The sequence below is a fragment of the Schistocerca gregaria genome, chromosome X, assembly GCF_023897955.1.
Source record: "Schistocerca gregaria isolate iqSchGreg1 chromosome X, iqSchGreg1.2, whole genome shotgun sequence".
Taxonomy (NCBI): domain Eukaryota; kingdom Metazoa; phylum Arthropoda; class Insecta; order Orthoptera; family Acrididae; genus Schistocerca; species Schistocerca gregaria.
This window is the reverse complement of record NC_064931.1, coordinates 560,104,518-560,128,621: the sequence shown is the minus strand read 5'-3', so window position 1 is coordinate 560,128,621 and position 24,104 is coordinate 560,104,518. Positions and strand designations below refer to the sequence as shown.

General features: G+C 39.1%; 1 protein-coding gene across 5 annotated transcripts in view; it reads left to right on the top strand.

Annotated features, from left to right (window-relative positions):
- LOC126297449 (alpha-protein kinase 1-like) overlaps positions 1-24,104 on the top strand; it is a 188,400-nt gene that overhangs the window by 107,817 nt on the left and 56,479 nt on the right. For all 5 annotated transcript variants that reach the window (XM_049988303.1, XM_049988305.1, XM_049988306.1 and 2 more), the window contains 2 exons: positions 5,901-6,259; positions 14,449-15,844. In XM_049988303.1, the coding sequence (XP_049844260.1) occupies positions 5,901-6,259; positions 14,449-15,844 (1,755 nt within the window). The remainder of the gene's footprint in view (positions 1-5,900; positions 6,260-14,448; positions 15,845-24,104) is intronic.

Here is a 24,104-nt window from a genome sequence, read left to right as displayed (position 1 = left end):
TTTATTAATATTTTTTGCTGAGGCAGTCAATTTATTTGAAACAAAGTGTTTAATTTCGCACTGTTGGCTAGTTTCAACTGTTTGCTGCATTTCAAGTTCACTTTTCCATCTTCTAGCTCATATGGCAGTATGCCGTAATAAAGAACCAAACATGAGATAATACAGTACTGGTACTCAAGAAAATTTACATCCGAATCTGGGCATATGATTGTGCACTTTAAGCCGAATTATGCATTTTAGTATGGTGCACCAAATTCCGATGCTCTTGAAGTATCCTCTGATGTCTTGTTTCCTTTATGACATAATGTAAGATCTTTAATGTTTTATATGTAGAAACATTGGGCTTCCTGCGTCATCGTAGCTGCACAAGCGCGGTGACGCCTGTTGTTTGGCGCTCTCTGCCAACTGCCAAAACGAACCTATTTCTAACAGGTCACGGGAAAATATTGCGAATGGTGGTTTGAAAAGCGTTACATTCAAAGCAAATTTCCTTTTACGCAAGATGAACTATGTGCGAGAATGTACGATGAATTTCCTAAATCACAAAGCGTTTGACTCTCATTTAAAAATCAACTCTTTGAGGAGGACCATTTAGAAGAACTTCAAGCCCAGAAAATCAGACATTTAGGTCATTATTAAAAATTTTACTGGCACATTTGTGTGATGTGTCTTTAAGTGTAACACGCGCAAAGATGATCAACGTTATATGTGCAAGCTTAGCTTCTCTTGCAGCTTATTAATCTTAGAGACCAATATTATATGTGAATGCTATGTATATGAATTTAAACCATTAACTTTTCTTATGTGTGTGTGTTCATGCTACTTAAGAGCGATGTTGCTATTGGCTGACTACATCACGTGTTGTGTGCTGTCATGAGCTGACAAGATCAAGTGACATGAGCTATGGGTGGCTTACAAAAGCGCAGCACAATCTCGATTTCAGTGCTTCAGAAAGTAACATGCGGTGTTTGGTGGAATCCGAATTTATACCTTCATAATGCGAACATATGCAGTGTACATGTTGCTGCACATCAAAGGTCTTTCAAAACTCCTCCCCCCCCCCCCCCCCCCCCCTCAAGTTTAGTTTTCTGAAGTGCCAGGAAATTCTACGTCGGTATATGAAACCATAAGCAACCAAAGGATTGACGTGTTATTCAGTGCCGAGGAAGAGTATACTTTCACTTAACACAGAATAAGTGTATTTTCATCCGGGAGTTTGTGTATTTTAACCGGGAAATCCAGGAAAAATCCATAATTTTTTTTTTTTTCCATTGTCCACATATACACCCTGCTTATGCATTTACAAATGAAAGTGAGCATATATCACGTTTTTTACGTGTAACTTATGGTTTTGATATTGTGGTGTTTCCTCATACGTTGTTGGCGAAGTGAATAGGCTGATTTTGTGAGCTATTCTTTCTCATGATTTTTCAAAAACTCTGCCTATATTTTGAAAAATCATGAGAGAGTGCAGTGTTGAGCGACCATAGGTCATGAAAGTAAAGGGGAGAGTATAAAAGATAAAGGTGGCAAAACAATAAATGCTTTCTTTCCGTCACAGTAATGTCCATGAAGTAAAACACTCAACCAGGACACTCCCATGTAAAACTATTTGTGTGTAAAACCTTTTGCAATTAAATCACATACTTCTATAAAATGCATTTTCATATCAAGCTTTAAAAAACTTTTCTAAATGAGATGCACTGTGTCTGATGGAGACATGAAATAAGAGAAGCTGCAGGAAGCTTGAAACAGCTTGTCAGTTGGCAATGGGTGACTTACAAGGTAGCATGAGGGAAAGTGTTGGCTATTGTTAACAACTTGATGCTGGAATTTTCACATTTCTGATTTACAGCTATGGTCCACCCATCCTCCAGCTGCGATAAAATGTAATTACAGATTTGCACTTTGAGGCTAAGGAGCATTTTCACACACAATCTTAAAATTATTGTTAGGCTATAGTTTAATTAATGTTATAAAATTTCATAAATTTAATCATTTAGTTATGTCACATTTGAATAAAGGTACAAGTTCTTTCCACTCCTTACAGACATACGCATGAGGGGTTCACGGAACATCATCCATGTAAAGAAATGATGTTTTTATCAAATGGAAAAAGGAGTTTACACAGCTAGCCAAGGGACACTGACATGTTAGAAATTGGGTACTAGAAGATATGCTGAGCTGTGAAATGTTTCAATTCTGTTGATAACCAAAGCTAGGGGTGTATCAATTTCTTTTAAGAGTAACACTAATACAAGCAGAGGCTCTGCAAATTGCAACACTAACAAATTAGCTTTTAGTCAAAGCCTTTTTCAGAAAAGGAGGGAAAACACACACACACACACACACAGAGACAGACAGACAGACAGACAGACAGACAGACAGACAGAGAGAGAGAGAGAGAGAGAGAGAGAGAGAGGGGGGGGGGGGGGGGCGGAAAGCGTAAATTGCAATCCGAGTACATAAATCACTAGTAAGATCAGATGATTAAAGTTCAAATAGGACCAGGAATTATGCCTTATTGCAAAATACCTTTTTTTTCTGTTTTGTTTTACCCAGACATGTTCCAGCACTTTTTGTGCCTCTTCAGTGGGTTATTTTTTTATTTTCTAACTTTAAAATTGTTGTTACATATTGATAGTTTGCAAAACCCCCTGGTTAGAATCCTCCCTCGTGTGCGTGTGTGTGTGTGTGTGTGTGTGTGTGTTGTCCTTAGCCTAAGTTATTTTAAGTTAGATTAAGTAGTGTGTAAGTCTAGGGACCGTTGACCTCAGCAATTTGGTCAAAAAAAAACAACATTGTGGTAATTTTCCATCAGCATAAAAACTGTGATGAAGCTTTTGTTAGCATAGTTCTGAAATGACATTTTTGTCAATGACTGTTTGCATCCTTGTTTACTGAGTCAAGTTCATTAATGTTTGTTGACAGTTAATAGTTGATAAGCAGATTTATGAAATTATATATTTATATGCTCAACAGTATTTTGGGTATTCATGCTAATGATCAGTTCATTTTATTCTCTCTTCATCTTCCCTATCAATAATGGGTGTTAAGGGGATAGTGACCTTACAGAAATTCTGCTTGATAACTTAACAAAAGTCACCAACAAATTAGAAATTCAGATGAGGTAGCACTTTTCTTATTGAAATTTCTGCTCATTGGAAGCACTTTCTTCAGATCAGTAGTAGGGTGGAACCAGATGAAAAGAGAAGTCAGGTCCTTACTAAGAACAATGTGACTGAGCACCCACTAAGGGAGACTGAGGAAGAAATATCTATTTCAGACACTACCTCCTCAGAGCACTAATAATAATAATAATAATAATGATAATGATAATAATAATAGTATTTGTAAAATATTAATGCTACTTTAATGCTGTCTGTAACAAGATTAAAAACAAAAAGCTACACAAAGATGGATTCCATGTTAATATTAGAATTGTGTAAAAAAAACTATACGTACTAGCACAAGTTTGGATGTGCTGAGAACTACAGGGATTATCAATAAAGTAAGCAATAGTGACAACAATTTTAATGATCCAAAATAAAATTAGACATTGTGGGAAGTATTTATTGGTGAGAATGGTAGTAAAAAGGCCACAGGCAGTGATAAGATAAAAACCAATTAAATTGGAAGTCACAGTATTTAAAGACAGGAGGATAACTGCAACTAGTCTCACCTTTAATTATGGAACAGTACTAGAAAATTTGAAGCATGAATGGGACTGCACATAATTGCAGATTGATTGCACATGCTTTGAGTACATTACCAGCCATTTAACCTGTCATCATGGTTTCTGTCCAATATACCCAGTATATCCAGAAACGATAATGGAAATGATGACGACGATGACCTATGATGATGATGATGATGATGATGATGATGATGATGTGTCAATTGTGGCACGTTAAATAATAGTGCAGATAATTAGCTTAACTTATTGTAGGTTTGGTGCTGATTTCACTCAAATCTTAATGCTGAATTGACAGGCTGCAATGCTGCTTTTCGTAACTAGACGTATCCAGTACTTGTTTCTGCCCACACTGCATGTTTGTGTCAGTGTAAGACTAGATAAGAAAGAGAATGTACCCTTTGCAGATAAGACTTCTGACACACACTAGCATAGGATTAATCTAATAAACACCATGGCTTCCACAGTTCCAATTTTAGATAAGTAAGTACTAGTACTGTAGTTAAAAAAGTAGGAACAAAGCAGGACTGAAGAGAGTTTTTGTTTTCTATCAATGGCCTGGGAGACACTCTGTCACTTTTGTTTCTGCCAGATCCTGGAAAGGTAAACGCAATACTGCTTGTTAAACAAGATCGTGGCCCAATCTGTGCTTCATAATTCTCAAAATGAAAAAGTTCTCTGTCTATATAAATCTCAACATAGGCAGTATGTCACGCATATTTATAACTGTATACTCTGCCTAATGAAAACTGTGAATCAGCCAGATGACATATTCAGATGTCAATGAAACTTTGTACACATATACACTGTCAGCAGGTATATAAATGATAAAAGTTGCAATTCTTTGTAATGGGCAGAATGACAAACAGTGTCGTTACCATGCTCGATAGGGTATATAAGAGGCTAGAGTGGCGTCAAATGTTGACTGTTAACTGTGAAGGACACGGAATTCCATGTTCTTGTGTGAGACACCAGACAAGAGTCTAAAAGGGGCATCGTCATGGGTTTCCATTTGACCAGCTGATTGAATCGTGCAATTCCAGATTTGTTGGGCATTCAGATGTGACAGTGTTCCGATGTCGAACTGCATGGGAAGGTGAGGGCAGGGCATACAACTGCGTCCGACCACTGCGAGAATAACTGTATTGTGCATCGAGCACATCGTCACCCATTCACATTTGTGGCTGCCAACAGAGAACAAGCAGTGGACTCTATGCAACATTCTGTGTCATCCCACCCCTTTAGTCAGAGACTAGCAGCTGCCATACTAGGGAATTACTGCCACACCACAAACAGCTGTGTTTGGAGTGATGCCACGAAACTGGGCCAGCTCACTTAAGAAGAGGGTGCAATGGCTTTGACACTTTTCCCATTTGAATCAGTGTATGGATCCATACCAAAGGAAGTGCAACATCATGCTGATAAATGGGCTCACACTGCCAAGTTTGCTGTGAATAGGACTCTGTTTTGTAATCACTGACATATCATCACAGACCCTCTCAAGTTTCATTTCGATTCCTCCTTTCCTTTTGAGTGCGTCACTTCTTTTGTCGGGCAGTGTATTTGCTGTGTGGTATTGTTTGGAGTCAGAGAGAAATGTGATTAGGTAAAAGATGGCAAGTGAATCATTACATTATGGAGTTCTGTCATATTTATAAAATTGATGAACAAGAAGAAATCTCCCAGAATTTATTCCATTATTTCTAACAGTGTGTTTTCAGTTACTTATGTTGGTAGGACATAGGAAAGCGAAGTCCCTTGATCTGTTTGCGCTTGACACCTTTTGGTGGTGGCACACAGTGTCAACTGTTTAGATGCCAGTATAATATATTTTTCTGCTCATCGTGTAATCAAACTTTGGAGGTTGGACGAAAATGGCAGTTGACAACATTGTGCTGTATGACATGATATGCAAATAGTAATGGTTTGGCCGTTGCCATGAAAACAGATACTATGTCAATTTATGACTGTGCCCTCACGTTTTACTCTTTCTTTACTGATGATGTTTTTGGTCTTGGAGAATGGGACTTTGGTTACTTGCATCTCAGGCATCAAACCATAGTAGTAAGAAGAAAAACACACCTTTTGCACAATAGGTTATCAAATGGCATGTGTAGAATATTTCATTGTTAATGCTTTGTTCAGTTTGGTAATAGATATATATGTTGTTTTTGTAATATGTATTACTTTCTTTTCTTGTTGATAGGAGACTGCGTGATAAACTTCAGAATGCAACTGGAGAGGATCGCCAAAGCAAACCGACTCGTAGCAAGATAAACTCATCAAATAGTGAACGCCCTGCCAATGGTGTATCTAAGGACCCATCTCGAAAATCATCAGTAAATTTCAATCGCGCATGTCGTACACGGTCCAAAGAAAGAAATAGTGGTGGTGTGAGCTGTAGTTCAGCTAATGATGTGCCTAGTAATTTGCCAGCAGGAAGGTTCCACAAGAATTCTGGTAGATTGCCTGCTGTGAGAGCTGCGGCCTTGTTTGAGCAAGATAACAACTCTTTCTTTTCATCGAATACATTCACCAAAGTGTCCACAACAGTTTCTGGCACAGGTAAAAACATAAATTTGTATCTAAATTTTAGTACATAGCCAATAATGTGGTTGCATCTGACTAAATTTTTTTTTACAGTTACTTTCAAGGTGTACTTTGTGTCACCATATTGTATGTTTGCTATGAGAGATTTAGTTGGCCGAAACTAACTGAGATTGTCTTTTACATTTGGTCCCTCTGTGCAACCAAACAAAAGTCTCTTAAAATGTTAGCCATGTGCATTTCACTTCTTTTTACTGTTAAAGTATTTCATTGGTCTGTGATACATGTTCCTACACTTGTGGAAAAATAATTGCAACACCAAATTAATGTACAATGATGAAATTTCTGGAATACATTTGTTTAGGTAACATATTTAAGTGATTAATGCTATATCTCATGTCGTGAGATATCTGAGAAACAATGTCCAAAATCTGTAAGAGAGAGGTTTAGTACAACACAACAGGATATTAGCTAAACAAAAACTACTTACGAGGGGCATTTGAAAAGTCCATGCAAAAATAAAAACTACTTACGTGTTTGGGGTAAACCTTTCTTATTTTTCAACATAGTCTCCTTTTAGACATATGCACTTCATCCAACACTGTTCTAATTTGTCGATCGCTTCTGAATAATAGGAATTGTACAAGTCTGCAAAATAGTTATTAGTTGCTGCAATCACCTCCTTGTTTGAATAAAATCTTCATCCTGCCAGCCATTTCTTCAAATTTAGGAACAAATAGCAGTCCAAGGAAGCCAAGTCTGAAGAATAGGGGGGGGGGGGGGGGGGGGGGGTGAAATGAGTTGGAATCCTATTTCCATTAATTTTGCAACCACAACTGCTGAGGTGTGTGCTGGTACATTGTTGTGATAGAAAAGGACTTTTTTTGCAGTCCAATCGCCAGCGTTTTTCATGCAGCTCAGTTTTCAGACAGTCCAATAACGATGAATAATATGCACCTGTAATAGTTTTACCCTTTTCCAGATAGTCAATGAGGAGTATCCCTTGTGAATCCCAAAAGACAGTCACCATAACCTTTCCGGCCGAAGGAATGGTCTTCGCCTTTTTTGGTGCAGATTCTCCCTTGGTAATCCATTATTTAGATTGTTGTTTGTTCTCAGGAATGTATCCATGTTTCATCCACAGTGATGAAACAATGCTTAAAGGCCCTGCGGATTCTTCCTGAACAGTTGCAAACCATCACTGCAACACTTCACACGATTCTGTTTATGGTCAAGCAATCACGGAATCCATCTTATGGATAGCTTTCTCGTGTCCAAGTGTTTATGCAAAATGTTATGTACCCATTCATTTGAGATGCCCACAGTACTAGCAATCTCAGGCACCTTAACTCTTCTGTCATAGGTCGCCATATCATGGATTTTTATCAATGATTTTTGGAGTTGTAACCTCCTCAGGGTGTCCAGAATGTTCAGCATCACTTGTGCCCAAATGGCCACTCCGAAAAGTTTGAAACCACTTATAAACAGCTCTAATCGAAGGTGCAGAGTCACCATAATGTTTATCAAGCTTCTCTTTAGTCTCGTGAGGCATTTTGCCTTTCATAAAGTAACGTTTAATCACCACACGAAACTCTTTTTTTGTTCATTTTTTGACAATCCTTCGACTTCCTTGATTCACACGAATGCCAAACACAAAGAAATAGACCAATATGACTGAAACTTGGTGCGCATTCTTTCAAAAGATGATACTAACTAAACATGACCGCGATATGTACTGGTGGTGCCATCTCTCGGACTTTGCGCAGAATTTTCAAACGCCCCTCCTACGAAAGTTAATACCAAACTTTCAGGGACTTCTGTCAGGTGTTTACCTGGGAAAAAAAGTTAATTAAGGTGAAGGGATGTAAGGACTAATCCAACAAAAAGTTTCCCACGGGAAGGAAGGAGAGTTTACTCAACAGCAGCTTCTCAGAGGCAACGTTGGAGAGGTCCGAAATCCCATGGTGGTGACTCCAGCCAGACTCTGACCGCATTGAGAGAATTTCAGGACCCAGATATCATTGTGGATAGAAAAATAGTGCTCATGACCCCATGGAGGAGACTCCGGCCACCAGCATGGGTGTAGAAGGAAGATCTTTGATCACTGGGTCGTTCAGCTGAACCGGCCCCTCTCCTATGGGGTTGCCTGAGAAGAGACCAGAAAGATGGAGAGTGCATTGTTCAGTGTGGTGATGATGGAGCTTAGACAGCTGATGTTTAAATGTTAGGACCAAACGCTTTGCCAGACCATTGGACGTGTGGTGGCATGTGTGCTGTGTGCACAAGAAAGATTCCGTTGGACACACAAAAGGATTTAAACTCGGCAGACATAAATTGAGGTCTGTTATCTGTCCGAGTTGTTTAGGGAAGACCTTCAGTCACAAATACCCATATCATGGCTTGGATCACATGCATTGATTACATAAAGAACATCAGAGAGACATAGAGAAAACCAACTCTGGCATCAAACACAGTGAACCACTAATGGCCCAGGAAAAGACCCATGATATCCAAATGGAGCTGCGACTTCCATGTTGATACTTCCAGCCATGGGACTGCTTATTTGCTTTGCCAGTATGTGTAGGCTGCCACCATGTTGACAATATCTGCTTCAATCCCTTTCAAATACGATTGTTGACATGCCAGGCCTTAAATTAGCATGATTCCTCAACGGCCAAGGTGAGGCAGGTGTAAGATACAGACAGTGCTGGAGAGAAGTTGGAATTATGATCCAAGTCCAGCCATTTTCGCCCCAGAGCAGCACGATACCATTGAGGACAGAGAATTCGTACCTGCAATGCCAAGAACATTGAACACCTGGGTTGAGCACCTTCCAGTGTTCTGACGGCCATCCCTGTTGGGCCATGAGGAGCAGCTCGCGAAGAATTGAGTCTTCTGCCAAATGCTGAGCCACCAGTTTAGCATCAATAGGAGACAATGACTTCTTCATAATGGTGGCAGCATAAATCTGGATTGGAATCAAAAGAGAAGTCCTGACCCACAGGCAATCTTAAAAGTAAGTCAGCATTGACATGATAATACATAGAATGGGACTGGATATCGTAGGAATAACTGGCGAGAAACAAAGCCCATAGTTGAAGGTGACAAGCCGATTCTGTGGGATTGTTCATGTCAGATTGAAATAAGGTCATATGGTCTGTCAACAGAATAAAATGACGCCTATACACGTAGTCGTGGAATTTGTAAAGTGAAGAACATACCCAGAGCCTCCTTTTCAATGTGTCCATAGTTGTCCATAGTTGCACTGCAACGATCTCAATGTTTTTGAGACAAAAGCGACAGACTGTTCCGCGCCATCAATGATATGAGGGAGGATAGATTCTAATCCATAATCAGATTCGTCTGCTGCAATAGCCACAGTGAGCAAGGGAATGTGAGCCATCAGACATGGGTGGAAGTAACAACTGTTTAAGGTCCAGGAAGGTGTTGTCCAAATTCCATGCCATATTTTTACGTATGAGACAGTGCAGTGATTCTGCAATTGTGGCAGCATGGTGGATGAATTTAATACAGTAATTCAGTTGGCCTAATATGGACTGAAGTTGATTCGCATTTGTCCAAGGTAGCAAGTTCTGCATAGCCTGGACATATTCCAGCATCAGCCAGATACATGCAGCACTGAAGATATGTCCCAAATACTCAGCTTGAGGAACAAAAAACTGACACTTCTCAAAGGAACATCTAGCTTATCGTAGCTATATTACACGACCTTGTTCAAATTCAATGAAGTGTTGAGAATGGCATATTTTTTGCCTTAAAGGCATCACTGACTAACATCAACTCACCACGCCCAGTCTCAAAGGTAACTAATGCTCACAACCATTGCATTGTGTTTTTGAAGCAAACCTGATTTACATCCTCGCCATGGCACTACTAGCACCTATCTTATGCAACTAGTGCGAAATTGGAATAGATATCATCTTTCAGATGTAGAAACATGCCTACTAACATTCATTTGTCACACAACTCCTCCTTGGGGTTGCTATATATATAATTTTTGTCAGTGTACTGTGTTTTATAGATATGTGGAATACAATTTAGAATGGCTATATTACATCAGCATACCAAGAGTTGTTTATAACCTGGAAAAGAGGTTATCACTAAAAATCATCATGTTAAATAAACTTCAGAATAAAGTCTTCACATACTTAGTGCATATAATAGGTTGCAGATGTATATTACAGGCCATTAAAATGCCTGAAAAGTAAAAGTGGTATGTTTGCAGATGACATTTAAAAGTATTCTCTTTAGGTGTGTCAAATATAAAATAAAATTACAGTTAATTTCCTTAGAAAATGTGTGTGTGTGTGTGTGTGTGTGTGTGTGTGTGTGTGTGTGTGTGTGTGTGTGTGTGTGTGTGTGTGTGTGTGTGTGTGAGAGAGAGAGAGAGAGAGAGAGAGAGAGTGTGAAGTATTGCGTGTCCTCATCCAGGAAAAACTTAATGGTGGATGGGATTTGTTGTAGGTTCTGACTTATATTTTATGAATATTTAGTTTAATGATGTCCTGAGTTATATTTTATGAATATTTAGTTTAATGTTGTTCTTACAAGGGGAGGCCACGATGTTTGAAACACGGATTTACTTCAGACTCCGAACACTCGTAGTACTCCATTAGCAAAACAAAATGTGTAAGCAGTAGCGTGTACTTCTCAAGTGTTATTGAGAAAATCGCAAGATAATTTTGGTCGTCAAATATATACCTGTGTGTGACCATTTTTACCATGAAGCGGCGGCAGCTAAGTGGAAGCCGGCACGGTAGCTCAGCGTGTTTAGTCAGACGGTTGAGCTACCCTCTGTAATATAAAAAAAAAAAAACTTTGTGAACGGATCAACGAACAGCCTGAACAAGTGTCATTGGACGTCCGCCATGAACAAATTCAACGAACAATATAGAACAAAATAATATCAACAACAAAAAAGTTTTCAGCGTTCAAACCCCGTAATGGCGGGATCGAGTCCCGTTCGTCAGTTTTTAACAGTGTCCTTTTTTTTCCATTACAATTGATATAATGGGAAAAATACGTGTAATCGGATGGACTTTTATTCAATTTACGACGTTATTTGGCAGTCTACAAATTTTTATTATCACAAATAATATAATATTTATAACTATAAACTAGTAAACGACCATGCGCATAAAGTGATACTGAAAATGTATGCTTGTCCGTGTCTTCAAAATTGTTCGTATTTAATTGAAAGAGAAGGAGAAATTGCTTCTCGTGAAGACGCTATTAAAATACACTCGATACTGCATGACCAATTATCAGTGCCAATATTTAAGGAAGTACCCCGCTATGCATGGTTTGCTTCCAAATTATCAGCTGAAAGAGATGTTTTTAAAAATGTTAACAGTGTTTGTTTTTCCACGGAAAACCTCAAAAGACCTTGCATATGCAGAAACATAGCATTTATTCGATGCAACTGGTGCCGTTTAACTTTATGTTTTCCATGTTGTTACGAAAAATGTCATCCTGCAACTTGTACTCGTAATGTGGAAAGCGACTATTAATTGTAAGTCTTTCACAAGCCATCTGTGCTGGTCAAAACTTGCAGGTAACAAGTTGTTTCGGGCTCCTTCCCGGTATAAGGGATTTCTTAAATCACGGACAAGAATACATTTTCAGTATCACTTCATGCGTTTGGTCATTTATGAGTCGGTAGTTATGAATATTATATTATTTGTGACAATAAAAATATGCAGACTGCCAAGTAACATTGTAAATTTATCAAAAGTTCATACGATTACAAGTATTTTTCCCATTATATCAATTGTAATATAAATATTAAAGAAAATGACTGTGCTGAAAATAAATTAAAAAAAAAAAATCTGACCAATGGGACTCGATCCAGCGATCACGGGGCTTGAATGCTAACCATTCGGCTCCCACCGCTTCATGGAATAAAGTGCCACACACAGGTATATATTTGATGAGCGAAATTATCTTGCGATAGTCTCAATAATGCTTGAGAAGTACGTGCTAATGCTTACACATTTTGTTGTCCTCATGGAGTACTAAGTGTGTACGAAGTTCGCAGTAAATCCGCATTCCAAACATCGTGTCCTCCCTTTGTTAGAAGAGTACTGGTCGTTTGAAACAATTTCTACATAAATTTATCTCTATTATTTGAAAATTTTGTATACTTAAGTGTGATTTTAAAATAATCATCATCTTGGCCCCTTCCTTTTTTTTGGGAGGGGGGGGGGGGGGGATGGGCAGGGTTTTCCTGAATGAGTTAAAGAGAGTGCTCGGATGGTTCCTGCAAAGACAACATTGATTATTTCCCATCCCATTTATGTCCAAACTGAGCATGTGCTCCATTTCTAGTAACGTCATGATTGGTGATGTGTTAAACACCAGTCTTACTTCCTGCCTTCTTCCTCTCACCTTCTCAAAAGGAGAGAATGCTTCTCTAATGTTCGCAATACCCCACTTTTGGCAGGTTTGTTGTTATCATCCAGTGTATGACTGTCTTCGTCTGGCACATGTACTGGCTTTCATTGACAATCAACATGCTACACTAGTTTGTGGTGTAATTTTAGTATTTTTTTTTTACTGTAAATTTATTCTTTAATAATAGGTGTTATGAGATGATATATTTACTCCATCTTCTTGCCTGTAGTTTTTTAGCCCCCTCTTGGTAACATACTCTACTTAACTATCATCCTGACATTGTTAAAATTATTTTTGTACTGTTAAAAAGACTAAGCTGTGGACTTAATCTAACATGGGCAGCCATCAGCAGTACAGTCAGTGTTGGCATTGGTGATGGTTGGGGCAGTTTGCTCTCCCTGGCGGTACAACGTTAATGATGAGTAGTATTCCTCACCTCCCTAGACACTGACATATTCTAGTCAGACAATCTCAGAAAATTGCTGATACACATATGTAAAAAGGCTTCACAGTACTGCAATGATTTGCATGTATTATCAAGTGAATTTGTAGACTAGGATAGAACTGTATTGGTGAAGGTGACTAGTAGTACAGCCTATGCATCTTTATCTCCACTGCCCTTTACTACCAGTTCCCCTCCCCTCCCCCCGTCCCCCCCTCTTTCCTTCTTTCCCCCCAAGTTTGGCTCAATCCATACATGACAGCCTGGTGTAATGCAGGATTTTGTTACCTGTGCCATAACAATCCTACAGTTATCAACATTTGTCAGTTGCTTGTAAAAGATTCAGTATTACCAATACCAGCATGTACAACCCTACTCTGAAAATCAGTCAAAAGATCATAACAGGTACTGCCATATTCGTGTAGCATTAACCGCTTACCATCTCTGCAGGATCATTATGCTCATACTGTAGACAAGGTTGTTTCCGCATTTCACTGCACTCATAACCAGTAACAATGTGATTATGAATATGAGGAGAAAAATGGGATCATGTTCTTAGCCTGTAGATTTTAGGCTTGTAGCTTTGTTAAATCCAAGCATTGTATGTTCTTTTGGTTATACACTTAATACTCGTAACTCTGGCAGTTATATTAAACTCAGTTTAACCCATACCATTTTGAGATTTTTTCATCCCAATCTGTCTGTACATGTAGCATGTACACGTTATGCGCACATTGTCTTAGCAGTGTGTCCACTTGGTTATGCAGTTTTGCCAAAACTTCTTTTGGAATTTTCTCAAGGGCCCATTATGGACACTCCTTAATATCATAAAAGTTTCTAAGTAGTGTCCTTTCACACCAGTATTAATTTTGGATCAAGGGGAAAGTCACGGAAAGTGCCTAGGAGAAGACAGTCAACTTTTTTTAAGCACAAAACTCATGAATTGAAGTTTAGAAGTGAGCAGATATCCTGTTTTGCTGAAGGAGCAATGAGTTGTCTTACTGCAACTATGGTCTCTGTTTGCAAAATTCCTTTCAAAAATTACTTGCATACTGATAACAGCGGAAAGTTTAATCTTGAGGCAGACTATTACACAATAGGGTAGTCAGTTTGTCAGCAGCACTGTTCACCATTTTAATTTTAATATTTTTATTATTTACTGTGTGGGCATTGGTGACTGTTTCATGGTTAAGTTTATTGTTGAGGAGCACCTTGGTAACCTCACCCTTATAGATATTATGAACAGTGAACACAGAGAACTGTAATTATGTTTGCAGAGATAGTGTTTATTCTTTATATTCAGCTCATGTAAAAACTATTAATGAACAGACAGTAACTTCATGATTTTCAGGGGGTTCGGATTGGTCCTCTAATGGGCTTTCTGTGGCACACATACCAGATGTGCTGCCTCCGGTACACTCTTCAGAAGACTGGCAAGCAGCATTTGGATTTTCAAACCGGACAAAAGAAACCACAACTTCACAAGATAAGTGTGTCCGTGAAGATAGTATGGATGACGATGATGATGATGAGGAGGAAGAGGAAGAAGAGGAGGAAGAGGATGAAGATGAGGAGGTGGAAGATGAAGAGGAAGAAGAAGAAGAAGAGGAGGAGGAGGAGGAGGAAGAGGATGAGGAGGAGGAGGAGGGGGGTGAAAATGGTGAAAGATCAGTAAGAATTGCTTCAGAACGATTTAAAAATATGCAAGGGGGCTACAGAATTAATAATATTGAACATATTATACGCAAAATGCACAAGCTCCCTTTCAGTGAAGTAAATGGTGTGGACAGCAGTGTTATTGTTAACTGTGAAACTACAAAAATTGCTTCAGGAAATGGGTATGTTTTCCACAAGGTGCTTTCTAATGGGTTTGTTGAAGATCCAACAGTATATGTGATAGGTAGCAGTCGTCATGAATTCTCAGGTCTCCAGAATGGCTCGATGCAACATGTGCGCAATGGATTCTCTTCAAAGAGTGTAGACAAACGTTACCCCGATATTCACAGGAGGCGGGAACACCGTAAAGAAAAGCAAGGTTGTGTGTCTAATAGTAACAGAGGAGTTGTGAAACAATCTAGGAAGAACAATCATAGTGCTACGGTTAGTGAACTGCCACACCACAGTTGTGACACGAATGATTCTTCTTTGGAAGATGATCGTTTTTCAAGCTACGGTGGCTCGGAAAGACAGAGAAACGGTAATGACTCTTCAGACAGCTGCGGGGATGTAGATAGAGAGGATGAGTTTTGTGAAAGGGTCAAAGAAGAAATCAGACAAGAAGACAATATACGTGCCCCAGATGATGAACTGGACTTCGATCCTTTCCATGAAACCCAGAAGGCCTTGGCAGAAATGATTGAGAAAGAGACAATGATGTTGTCTGTTAGGCAGCAGGAAAGTTGTGGGAATGACCAAGTGCAGCACATCCATCTGAAACAGCATCAGCGGCAACACCACCAACAACAGCATCACCACTACCACCACCACCACCATCACCACCACCATCACCACCACCATAGCCACCACCACCACCAGCAGCAACAACAGCAGCAACGGCAACACCACCACCAACAACACCAGCAGCAGCAACATCAACATCATCAACAGCAGCAGCAACAACAACATTACCAGCATGGGGGACACAGTTTCCATGGATCAGCCAGTGCACAACAGCAGTTTCTGTATGGAGGGAAGATACTTCCACCATACACTAATGGTGCAAGTTCATATCTCCTTCATAATCAAAGGTAAAAGAAATAGAGATTTTTTTATATGTAATTTTGTATAACTTTGCACTTTTGAGAACTTATTGCTGTTAATTGAAATGCAGAAAAGGCTGAGCACTAAATAAACGCACAACCACTGAAGTGAAGCACACAAGTTGGATATCCAAGTTAAGGCCAATTCACATTGGCCGCCAGGACATGGCACCATCTCGTCAAGGTGTATTCACACTGTCAGTCACATCACAGTGTGTAAAGTCAATTAAAGTCATGTGATATCAATACACATGGCTGTCCTCAACTGTTTTTTTGTGCGAGTTGCTATCTTCGCGAGATTACTTTCAACTGTTTCTATGTGCAAAGTGCACACACAAAAAGCAATAGCTTACGCTAAGGTGAAAGTCATGGGATAGCAATATGCACATATACAGATGGCGATAGTGTCACCTACACAAGGTATAAAAGGACAGTGCATTGGCAGAGCTGTCATTTGTACTCAGGTGATTCATGTGAAAAGTTAACAATCTTTGTACACAGAATGGTAGTTGGAGCTAGATTCATGGAACCTTCCACTTTGGAAATAATTAGGAAATTCAATACTCCATGATCCACAGTGTCAAGAGTGTGCTGACAATACCGAATTTCAGTCACTACCTCTCACCACAGGTAGTGCAGTGGCCAACAGCCTTCATTTACGAGCTGAGAGCAGTGGTGTTTGCATAGAGTTGGCAGTACTAACAGAGAAGCAACAGTGATTGAAATAATCACAGAAATCAATGTGGGACATATGGCAAACATATCTGTTAGGACAGTCCAGTGAAATTTGGCTTTAACAGGCTACGTCAGCAGATGATGTGTAAAAGTGCCTTTGCTAAAAGCACGTTGTCACCAGCAGTGCCTCTCCTGGGCTTGTGACCATATTGGTTGGACCCTAGATGACTGGAAAACCATGGCCTGGTCAGATGAGTCCTGATCTCAGTTGTTAAGAGCTGATGGTAGGGTTAGAGTGCGGCATAGACCCCTTGAAGCCGTTGACCTAAGTTGTCAACAAGGCACTGTGCAAGCTAATGGTGACTCCATCAACTGAACTAATCATTGACTCAAAATGGTTATGTTCGCCCACTTGGAGACGATTTGCAGCCATTCGTGGACTTCTTGTTCCCAAAGAGCAATGGAATTTAATTGACTTGAAGAACATTCTGGACAATTTGAGTGAATGATTTGGCCCCCTGACTGCCTGACATGAATCCCATTGAATAATTATGGGACATATTGAGAGGCTAGTTTATGGACAAAATCCTGCACCTGCAGTACTTTCACAATTATGGATGGCTATAGAGGCAGCATGGCTCAGTATTTCTGCAGGAAATTTCCAACAACTTGTTGAGTCCATGCCATGTCGAGCTGCTGCACTATGCCAGGGAAAAGGAGGTCTGACATGGTATTACAAGGTCTCCCATGGTTTTTGTCACCTCAGTGTATATATGTGTATGCTGGAGACCACATCTGAGCAAAAGTGGCATTTATTGGACTCAAGTGTTTTGCAGCTTGCAGACTTATCTTGTATATTAGAGAAGGAAGACAGAAGTGCAGAACAATGCAAAAAAAGAGTGTGGGACTGAAAAATATCATTACAGAAGGGAAATTTCACACATTATACAAGAAGCTCGAGGAGGAAGAATCTATGTTTTATAAATATTTGAGAAAGTCAAATCTTTTTCATTTGTTAAGTCAAATTGCACCCATAATTACTACAAGGAAGACAGTGTTATGGGCTGCCGTAGTGAAATCTCTCTCAATATCTTTCCCTTCAAGATTTATAAGTTTTCTTTACATCTTATTTTTGGCTTTCAGCATTCTCAGTACAGCCCCAATACTTGTCAATGTTTGCAGAATCCAGGCAATTTTAGCTGTGTCCTAAAAATTATGTCTTGGAAAGTTGTAAACATGTAAATGTATAAACACAAAATTAACAACAGTTTAAGCCCAGTTTGTCTATGAACATAATCCAGTCTGGTATGACATGGACAAATTATATTATTTAAATAACATTGTTTTTGTAAAATTAAGAGTCATACATTCGTATAAGTAGAGTAAATGAGTTCATAAATACATGATGATCAGTGCTGAATGTAGAATTTAAATGCAATATCACTTGTTGCATGGAATCTTACTCCATTTTGGTATGGAATATTTTAAAACAGGGTTCCATACATAACCCCACACAGCTCTGTCCATATTGATACTTTGTCTCCTTGCGATATGCTTTCCCATTTCCATTGATTTCGAAAAAAGGAACATGACACATGAGAGGCATACTTTTTTCTTGTGGATGGTAAATGTTTCAGGAAATGTCTGTGTGTCAGTCTGCCTACAGATCTGTTTCTGGTATTTGGAGCTGATTGCACATGATCTTGAGCCATCTTCATAGCAAGATTGGTAATGAAATCAGTTACTATAATTTTCTTGGTCTGTAATGAACTGTGTAACCAAAATGCATTTTAGACTCGTAGAAGGAGCAAATGAAAATACAGCTTCCACCACCATTTTACAGTTCTGCGCCTGAACTCACTGTACTGCAGTCACTGGTCTCCAAGGTCCACTCCAGCCGTGTTCACTTCAATTAATTAAGATGTGAAGGGGCGACATGTCTTGTGAACAATGAATGTGCATCCTTTTTGTCCTTCCACTCCATTGCCAGGACATTTACTTTTTGTCTGTTTGTCATTTCGCCCTTCTTCAATTTAGCTGTAATCAAATGTTCAGGCACTGACTCTCTCTTCTTATTTACAGTCCTACAACAGCATTACCTTCGCGAGATAACTGCTCAAAGACTTCTGGACTAGAATAGGATCTATCGAATAACTAAATAGCATGTCCTCATTCAAGCAACTGCTACTAGAAAGCAACCTTATAACAACTGCTGATGATGAATTGTCATTGTTGTGCTTTCCCGTATAAACTTTTAAGTTTGCAACATAGCTACTGTTAGTGTCAGCATGTATAACTTCAGTCCATACTTCTGTGGTTTATTTTGCATGTAAATATGAAAACTGACATGGCCACAGAATGGGCATATACATTGATCAATTTTTCAGAAAGCCATAAGCTTGAACGTATTGCTCTTTCAAATTACTGTAGTGAGGAAGCACTTTGAAAAGTGGATGAAAGCCTTCTTCTGCTGGTTTCTTTTGGTCAGTGTTATCAACAGTATGATGATATAAAAACATTTGCAGGAAATGTAAATGACTCATTATTTGCAGACAAAAATTACGACCGACTACATTGTTAGTGCTCCAGTGATCTGATAATTTTGGCCTATGTGACACACACACACACACACACACACACACACACACACACACACACACACACACACACACACATGAAGCACAATGCTCAAAAAGCCATCTAATTTCAGCTAGAGATACTGGCTTCCAGGAACTGAGTACTGATTGCGGTTTCGGTTTATTTTTCCAGATCTTTCTTTGAATTGTTTGTGATGCATAGAGATTTGTTTGAGACTTCAGTCATTTCGTATCCTTGTCAGTTATGTAAATACGCTTACAAAACTAGCACTGAACTCGAACTCAGGTGTTCAGTGGTATTTCTGGAGCAACCTCACATTCACTTCATTCACCAATTTCTGACATGGAAGAAACAGTAGCACCATATGTAATGTCATTATCACTACTATAGTTTTCTTATGAACTGCTTTCGGCTGATTCTTCAACTAAAAAAATGGGAAGAGACATAAAAAATACTAATTTTGTGAACTTACACATGCTATTTATCTACTTTTGTCAAATGCAGTAAAAATGTTTTGTTGTAGAATTTTACAAAAAACATACTCCAGAAGACACCCAAGTCATCTTCAGCATTAAGAATATAGAGAATGTCACCAAAATTCAGCAAATTGACAATTTCTTCATCAGATAAACCAAAACATGCTGCATCTGTTACAAAGTATACTAATAATGTGCTCTATTCTCAGTCGAAAATAAAACTCATAATGAATGAAGTAGCATGAAAACATGATACACATTCATGTCATCTGACCGCACAACTAGTAACTACAGTATAAACATCATATATCAATAGTCAGAAGTGTGAAAACAACACACAGTGCTTTTTAATCAACACAGTACACACGCGTAGAACCTACGGGCTTGGTGCTTTTGGAAGGATGCACGGTGCATAGAATCTACAGGCTTGACACTTAGTGTTAATAGTTAAAAGTGCCTTACTGTGCTGGGGTTAGCTAGGGAAATCGAATAATTATTGACCATTGGGGCTTGCAAAGCTGTTTCACACGCAATCCAGAGGGCTAAAACACAATAAATAAGCCTACCACAAACACACATTGAAATGAACAACTCTATTACACTAGGTGACTATTACACTAGTACCTGGACACTCCCAAAAACATACATTTTTCACATTAGGTGCATTTTGCTGCCACCTACTGGCAGGTACTCCATCTCAGTGACCTCAGTAGTCAATCGACATCGTCAGAGCAGAATGGGGTGCTGCACGGAACTCACGGACTTCGAACGTGGTCAAGTGATTGGGTGTCACTTGCGTCATATTACTGCATGCGAGATTTACACACTCCTAAACATCTGTAGGTCCACTGTTTCTTATGTGATAGTGAATGGAAACGTGAAGGGACACATACAGCACTAAAGCGTACAGGTCGACCTCATCTTCTGACTGACAGAGACCGCTGACAGTTGAAGAGGGTCGTAATGTGTAATAGCCAGACATCTATCCAGACCATCACACAGGAATTCCAAACTGCACCAGGATCCACTGCAAGTATTAAGACAGTTTGGCGGGAGGTGAGAAATCTGGGATTTCATGGTTGAGCGGCTGCTCATAACTCACACATCGCGCCAGTAAATGCCAAATGACGCCTCGCCTGGTGTGTAGGGAGTGTAAACATTGGGGAATTGAACAGTGGAAAAACATTATGTGGAGTGACAAATCACGGTACACAATGTGGCTATCCGATGGCAGGGTGTGGGCATGGTGAATGCTCGGTGAACGTTATCTGCCAGCATGAGTAGTGCCGTCAGTAAAATTCAGAGGCGGTGGTGTTATGGTGTGGTCGTGTTTTCCACGAAGGGAACTTGCACCCCTTTTTGTTTTGCATGGCACTATCACAGCATAGGCCTACACTAATATTTTAAGCATCTTCTTGCTTTCCACAGTTGAAGAGCAATTCGAGGATGGCGATTGCATCTTTCAACATGATTGAGCACCTGTTCTTAATGCATGGCGTGTGATGGAGAGGTTACATGACAATAACATTCCTGTAATGGACTGGCTTGCACAAAGTCATGACCTGAATCGTATAGAACACGTTTGGCATGTTTTGAAGAGCCAACTTCGTGCCAGGCCTCACCGATCGACGTCAGTACCTCTCCTCAGTGTAGCACTCAGTGAAGAATGGGCTGCTATTCCCCAAGAAACCTTCCTGCACCTGATTGAACCTATGCCTGTGAGAGTAGAAGCTGTCATCAAGGCTAAAGGTGGGCCAACACCACAATGAATTCCTGCATTACCGATGGAGGGTGCCACGAACATGTAAGTCATTTTCAGCCAGGTGTCAGGATACTTCTGATCACAGTGTACCAACAACTGCAGCCAGAGAGCGCTGTGGTCGGAAATAAAGGTGAGATGTGGCAGATTGTTTCAGAGCGTGTAGCAGATACTTTTAATCACATAATGTACATTACTTGATGGGTACTACTTCAAAACAAGCATTTTGCCACTGTTACAGTTTCTGAAGGTGATATTCCATTTCTGTGTGAAACATTACAAATACCTGAGAAAATAGAAATAAATTCCACTTACTTGTCAATTTTATTCTGCCCACAGTAGTTTTTTTCACTTCAAATTGCAGCCATATTGCAATCCATTTCATTGTAGAATATTAAATACGGCACTGGTATGTATAAAAACCCACTTTATAAATGTAATAAAGGGCAAGTAATTTAGTGTAGTCAAGTCGTATGGTTCAGATTGCTGCCTGACTGCTTTTATCAATCTTTTGTGATTGATTATAAAATTATAAATTTCAACAAAAGAAATAATAAAACAAAAAAAATTATAACCAACAAAATACAAACACTAAAAATAATAAGTGATGTCAACCCAAAAACCACGAAGAAACAAAATATGGAGATGAGTCCGTGGCTGTGTATCAGGAGGAGATGAAGTTGGGGGTTACAGGATCAACAACGGATGATAACATTGGCCATCATAACTTCTTTCCCGAGAAACCTTGACAGTGATATGACATGATGGCCAGCACAGATTGCTGCTATTTGAAATGAGTTGCAGAATGTTTTGACATGATGTGACAGCCAGTATGAATTGGCCTTTAGTGCACAGTACAGTATTACTGTACATGGCTAGTTTTCAACAAATTTTCAGTATGCTGAGTGGTTGTTTTGTCTCAGACAATTGTTTGTATTCCACATAGTATTTTCTGTTGTTTTAAATTCTGTTACACAGAATTTATTATTTTATTCAGGCTGTGACAAATGCCATTAATTTCTTGAAATTAATTGTTCATGACCAAATCTGTTCTGTTTTGCTGCATTGTTGCTTGCAGATCTTGTCCATTATAAAATCACACACAGTGATCTTGGGCTCCACATGCTCATTGTATTGCCTGTTCTGAAGATACAAGTCTTGCCAGGTGATGTGGACTGCAGGAGTTGGGAGAGGCTGGCAGGACAGACTGGAAGCGTAGGGGGGGGGGGGGGGGGGGGGGTACTGCCTAATATGTAGTGATTTTTTACGTGTTTTGTAGTGCCACTACAAAAATAGAATTTGCAAATAAGACAAAACTGTATGTACTGCTGAATTTAGTTCTCAGATAAACATTTTAGTTTCTGCACATAAATATATAAAAGAGCAATGTCAAATTCACAGTCTTTAACAGCCATTCATAAACAAACACTTTATAGTGGAAGGAAGGCCATATCTCACTGCAATGTGGAGTACACAAAATGTACATGGTTGCTGTATAATGCTTAGCACCAAAGTCAAAATTGTCCATATGCGCAATGCTGCATTCATTTTAGTGTATTGTACTTAAATTATTGGGTACTTCGTGACATGTGTGGCCGAATGCAAATCTTTTTGCTGTTATTCACATATAACATGTGCTTATTGTGTCATTACACATTGCTGGTCCTACAGCAGCAGCACTTCCCACCACTGCCTTCCCCACTACCTACTAAGACATTAGCAGCAGTCTGTAAACAAACAACTTATTTCTCTTTTGGTGCTTGTGCAACTGTTGATCACATGAGCACGTGGCATGTTGCATGAGTTGGCAACTATGCTTCACACCAGTGCATTCTGTAAGTCGTAAAGTAATTTTAATCGAAGTATAGCATACTGCAAAAATGTTTAGCTGCACAACTTGGTGCAACTGTTCTTCTGTGAAATTATTGTCGTCATTGTCATCATCATTGTCATCATCATCATCATCATCATCATTTTGGAAAGCATGAAGAAATCAGCCAACTAGTTTCATGACACAATTTAATTATAACCCTTGAAGTACATTCTGATAAACCTGTGTTGTACTATTATCTTAAAATTGCTCTTTACACCACTCTTCAGGATTTTAAATCATCATCAATAATAATAATAATAATAATAATAATAATAATAATAATAATAATTGTTTGGTTAACTGCCCTCATTCTGCTCTTTGTTTCTCAATGCATTTGTCCTGTGCCACAGGTATTGCAGCAGTCAATTTCAGTTTAGCCAATCACTTAGGTTTAATAACTTTCCTTCAGCTCCATTCTGTTTACACCATATTTCCTATTTCATCATCTTATCAGCACACACAAAAAAATAGGCAAACAGCAGTGTCTCTTTATTTGTTTACACCATATTTGTCATTACTTTCCATAAACTGCCTGACTTCTGTGACATTGTTTATAAAGATCTTCATTGTTTCCTATATAGTGTAATGGTACAATATCAAACAAGTCATGTCAGTTATGTGATCAATGCCACTACTGTGAACCTAAAAGGTATCTTTCAGTATTAGTGTGTAGATTAAAATGTCAGTGGTTCTCTTTTAAGTATTATACACTACTGGCCATTAAAATTGCTACACCAAGAAGAAATGCAGATGATAAACGGGTATTCACTGGACAAATATATTATACTAGAACTGAAATGTGATTACATTTTCACGCAATTTGGGTGCATTGATCCTGAGAAATCAGTAACCAGAACAACCACCTCT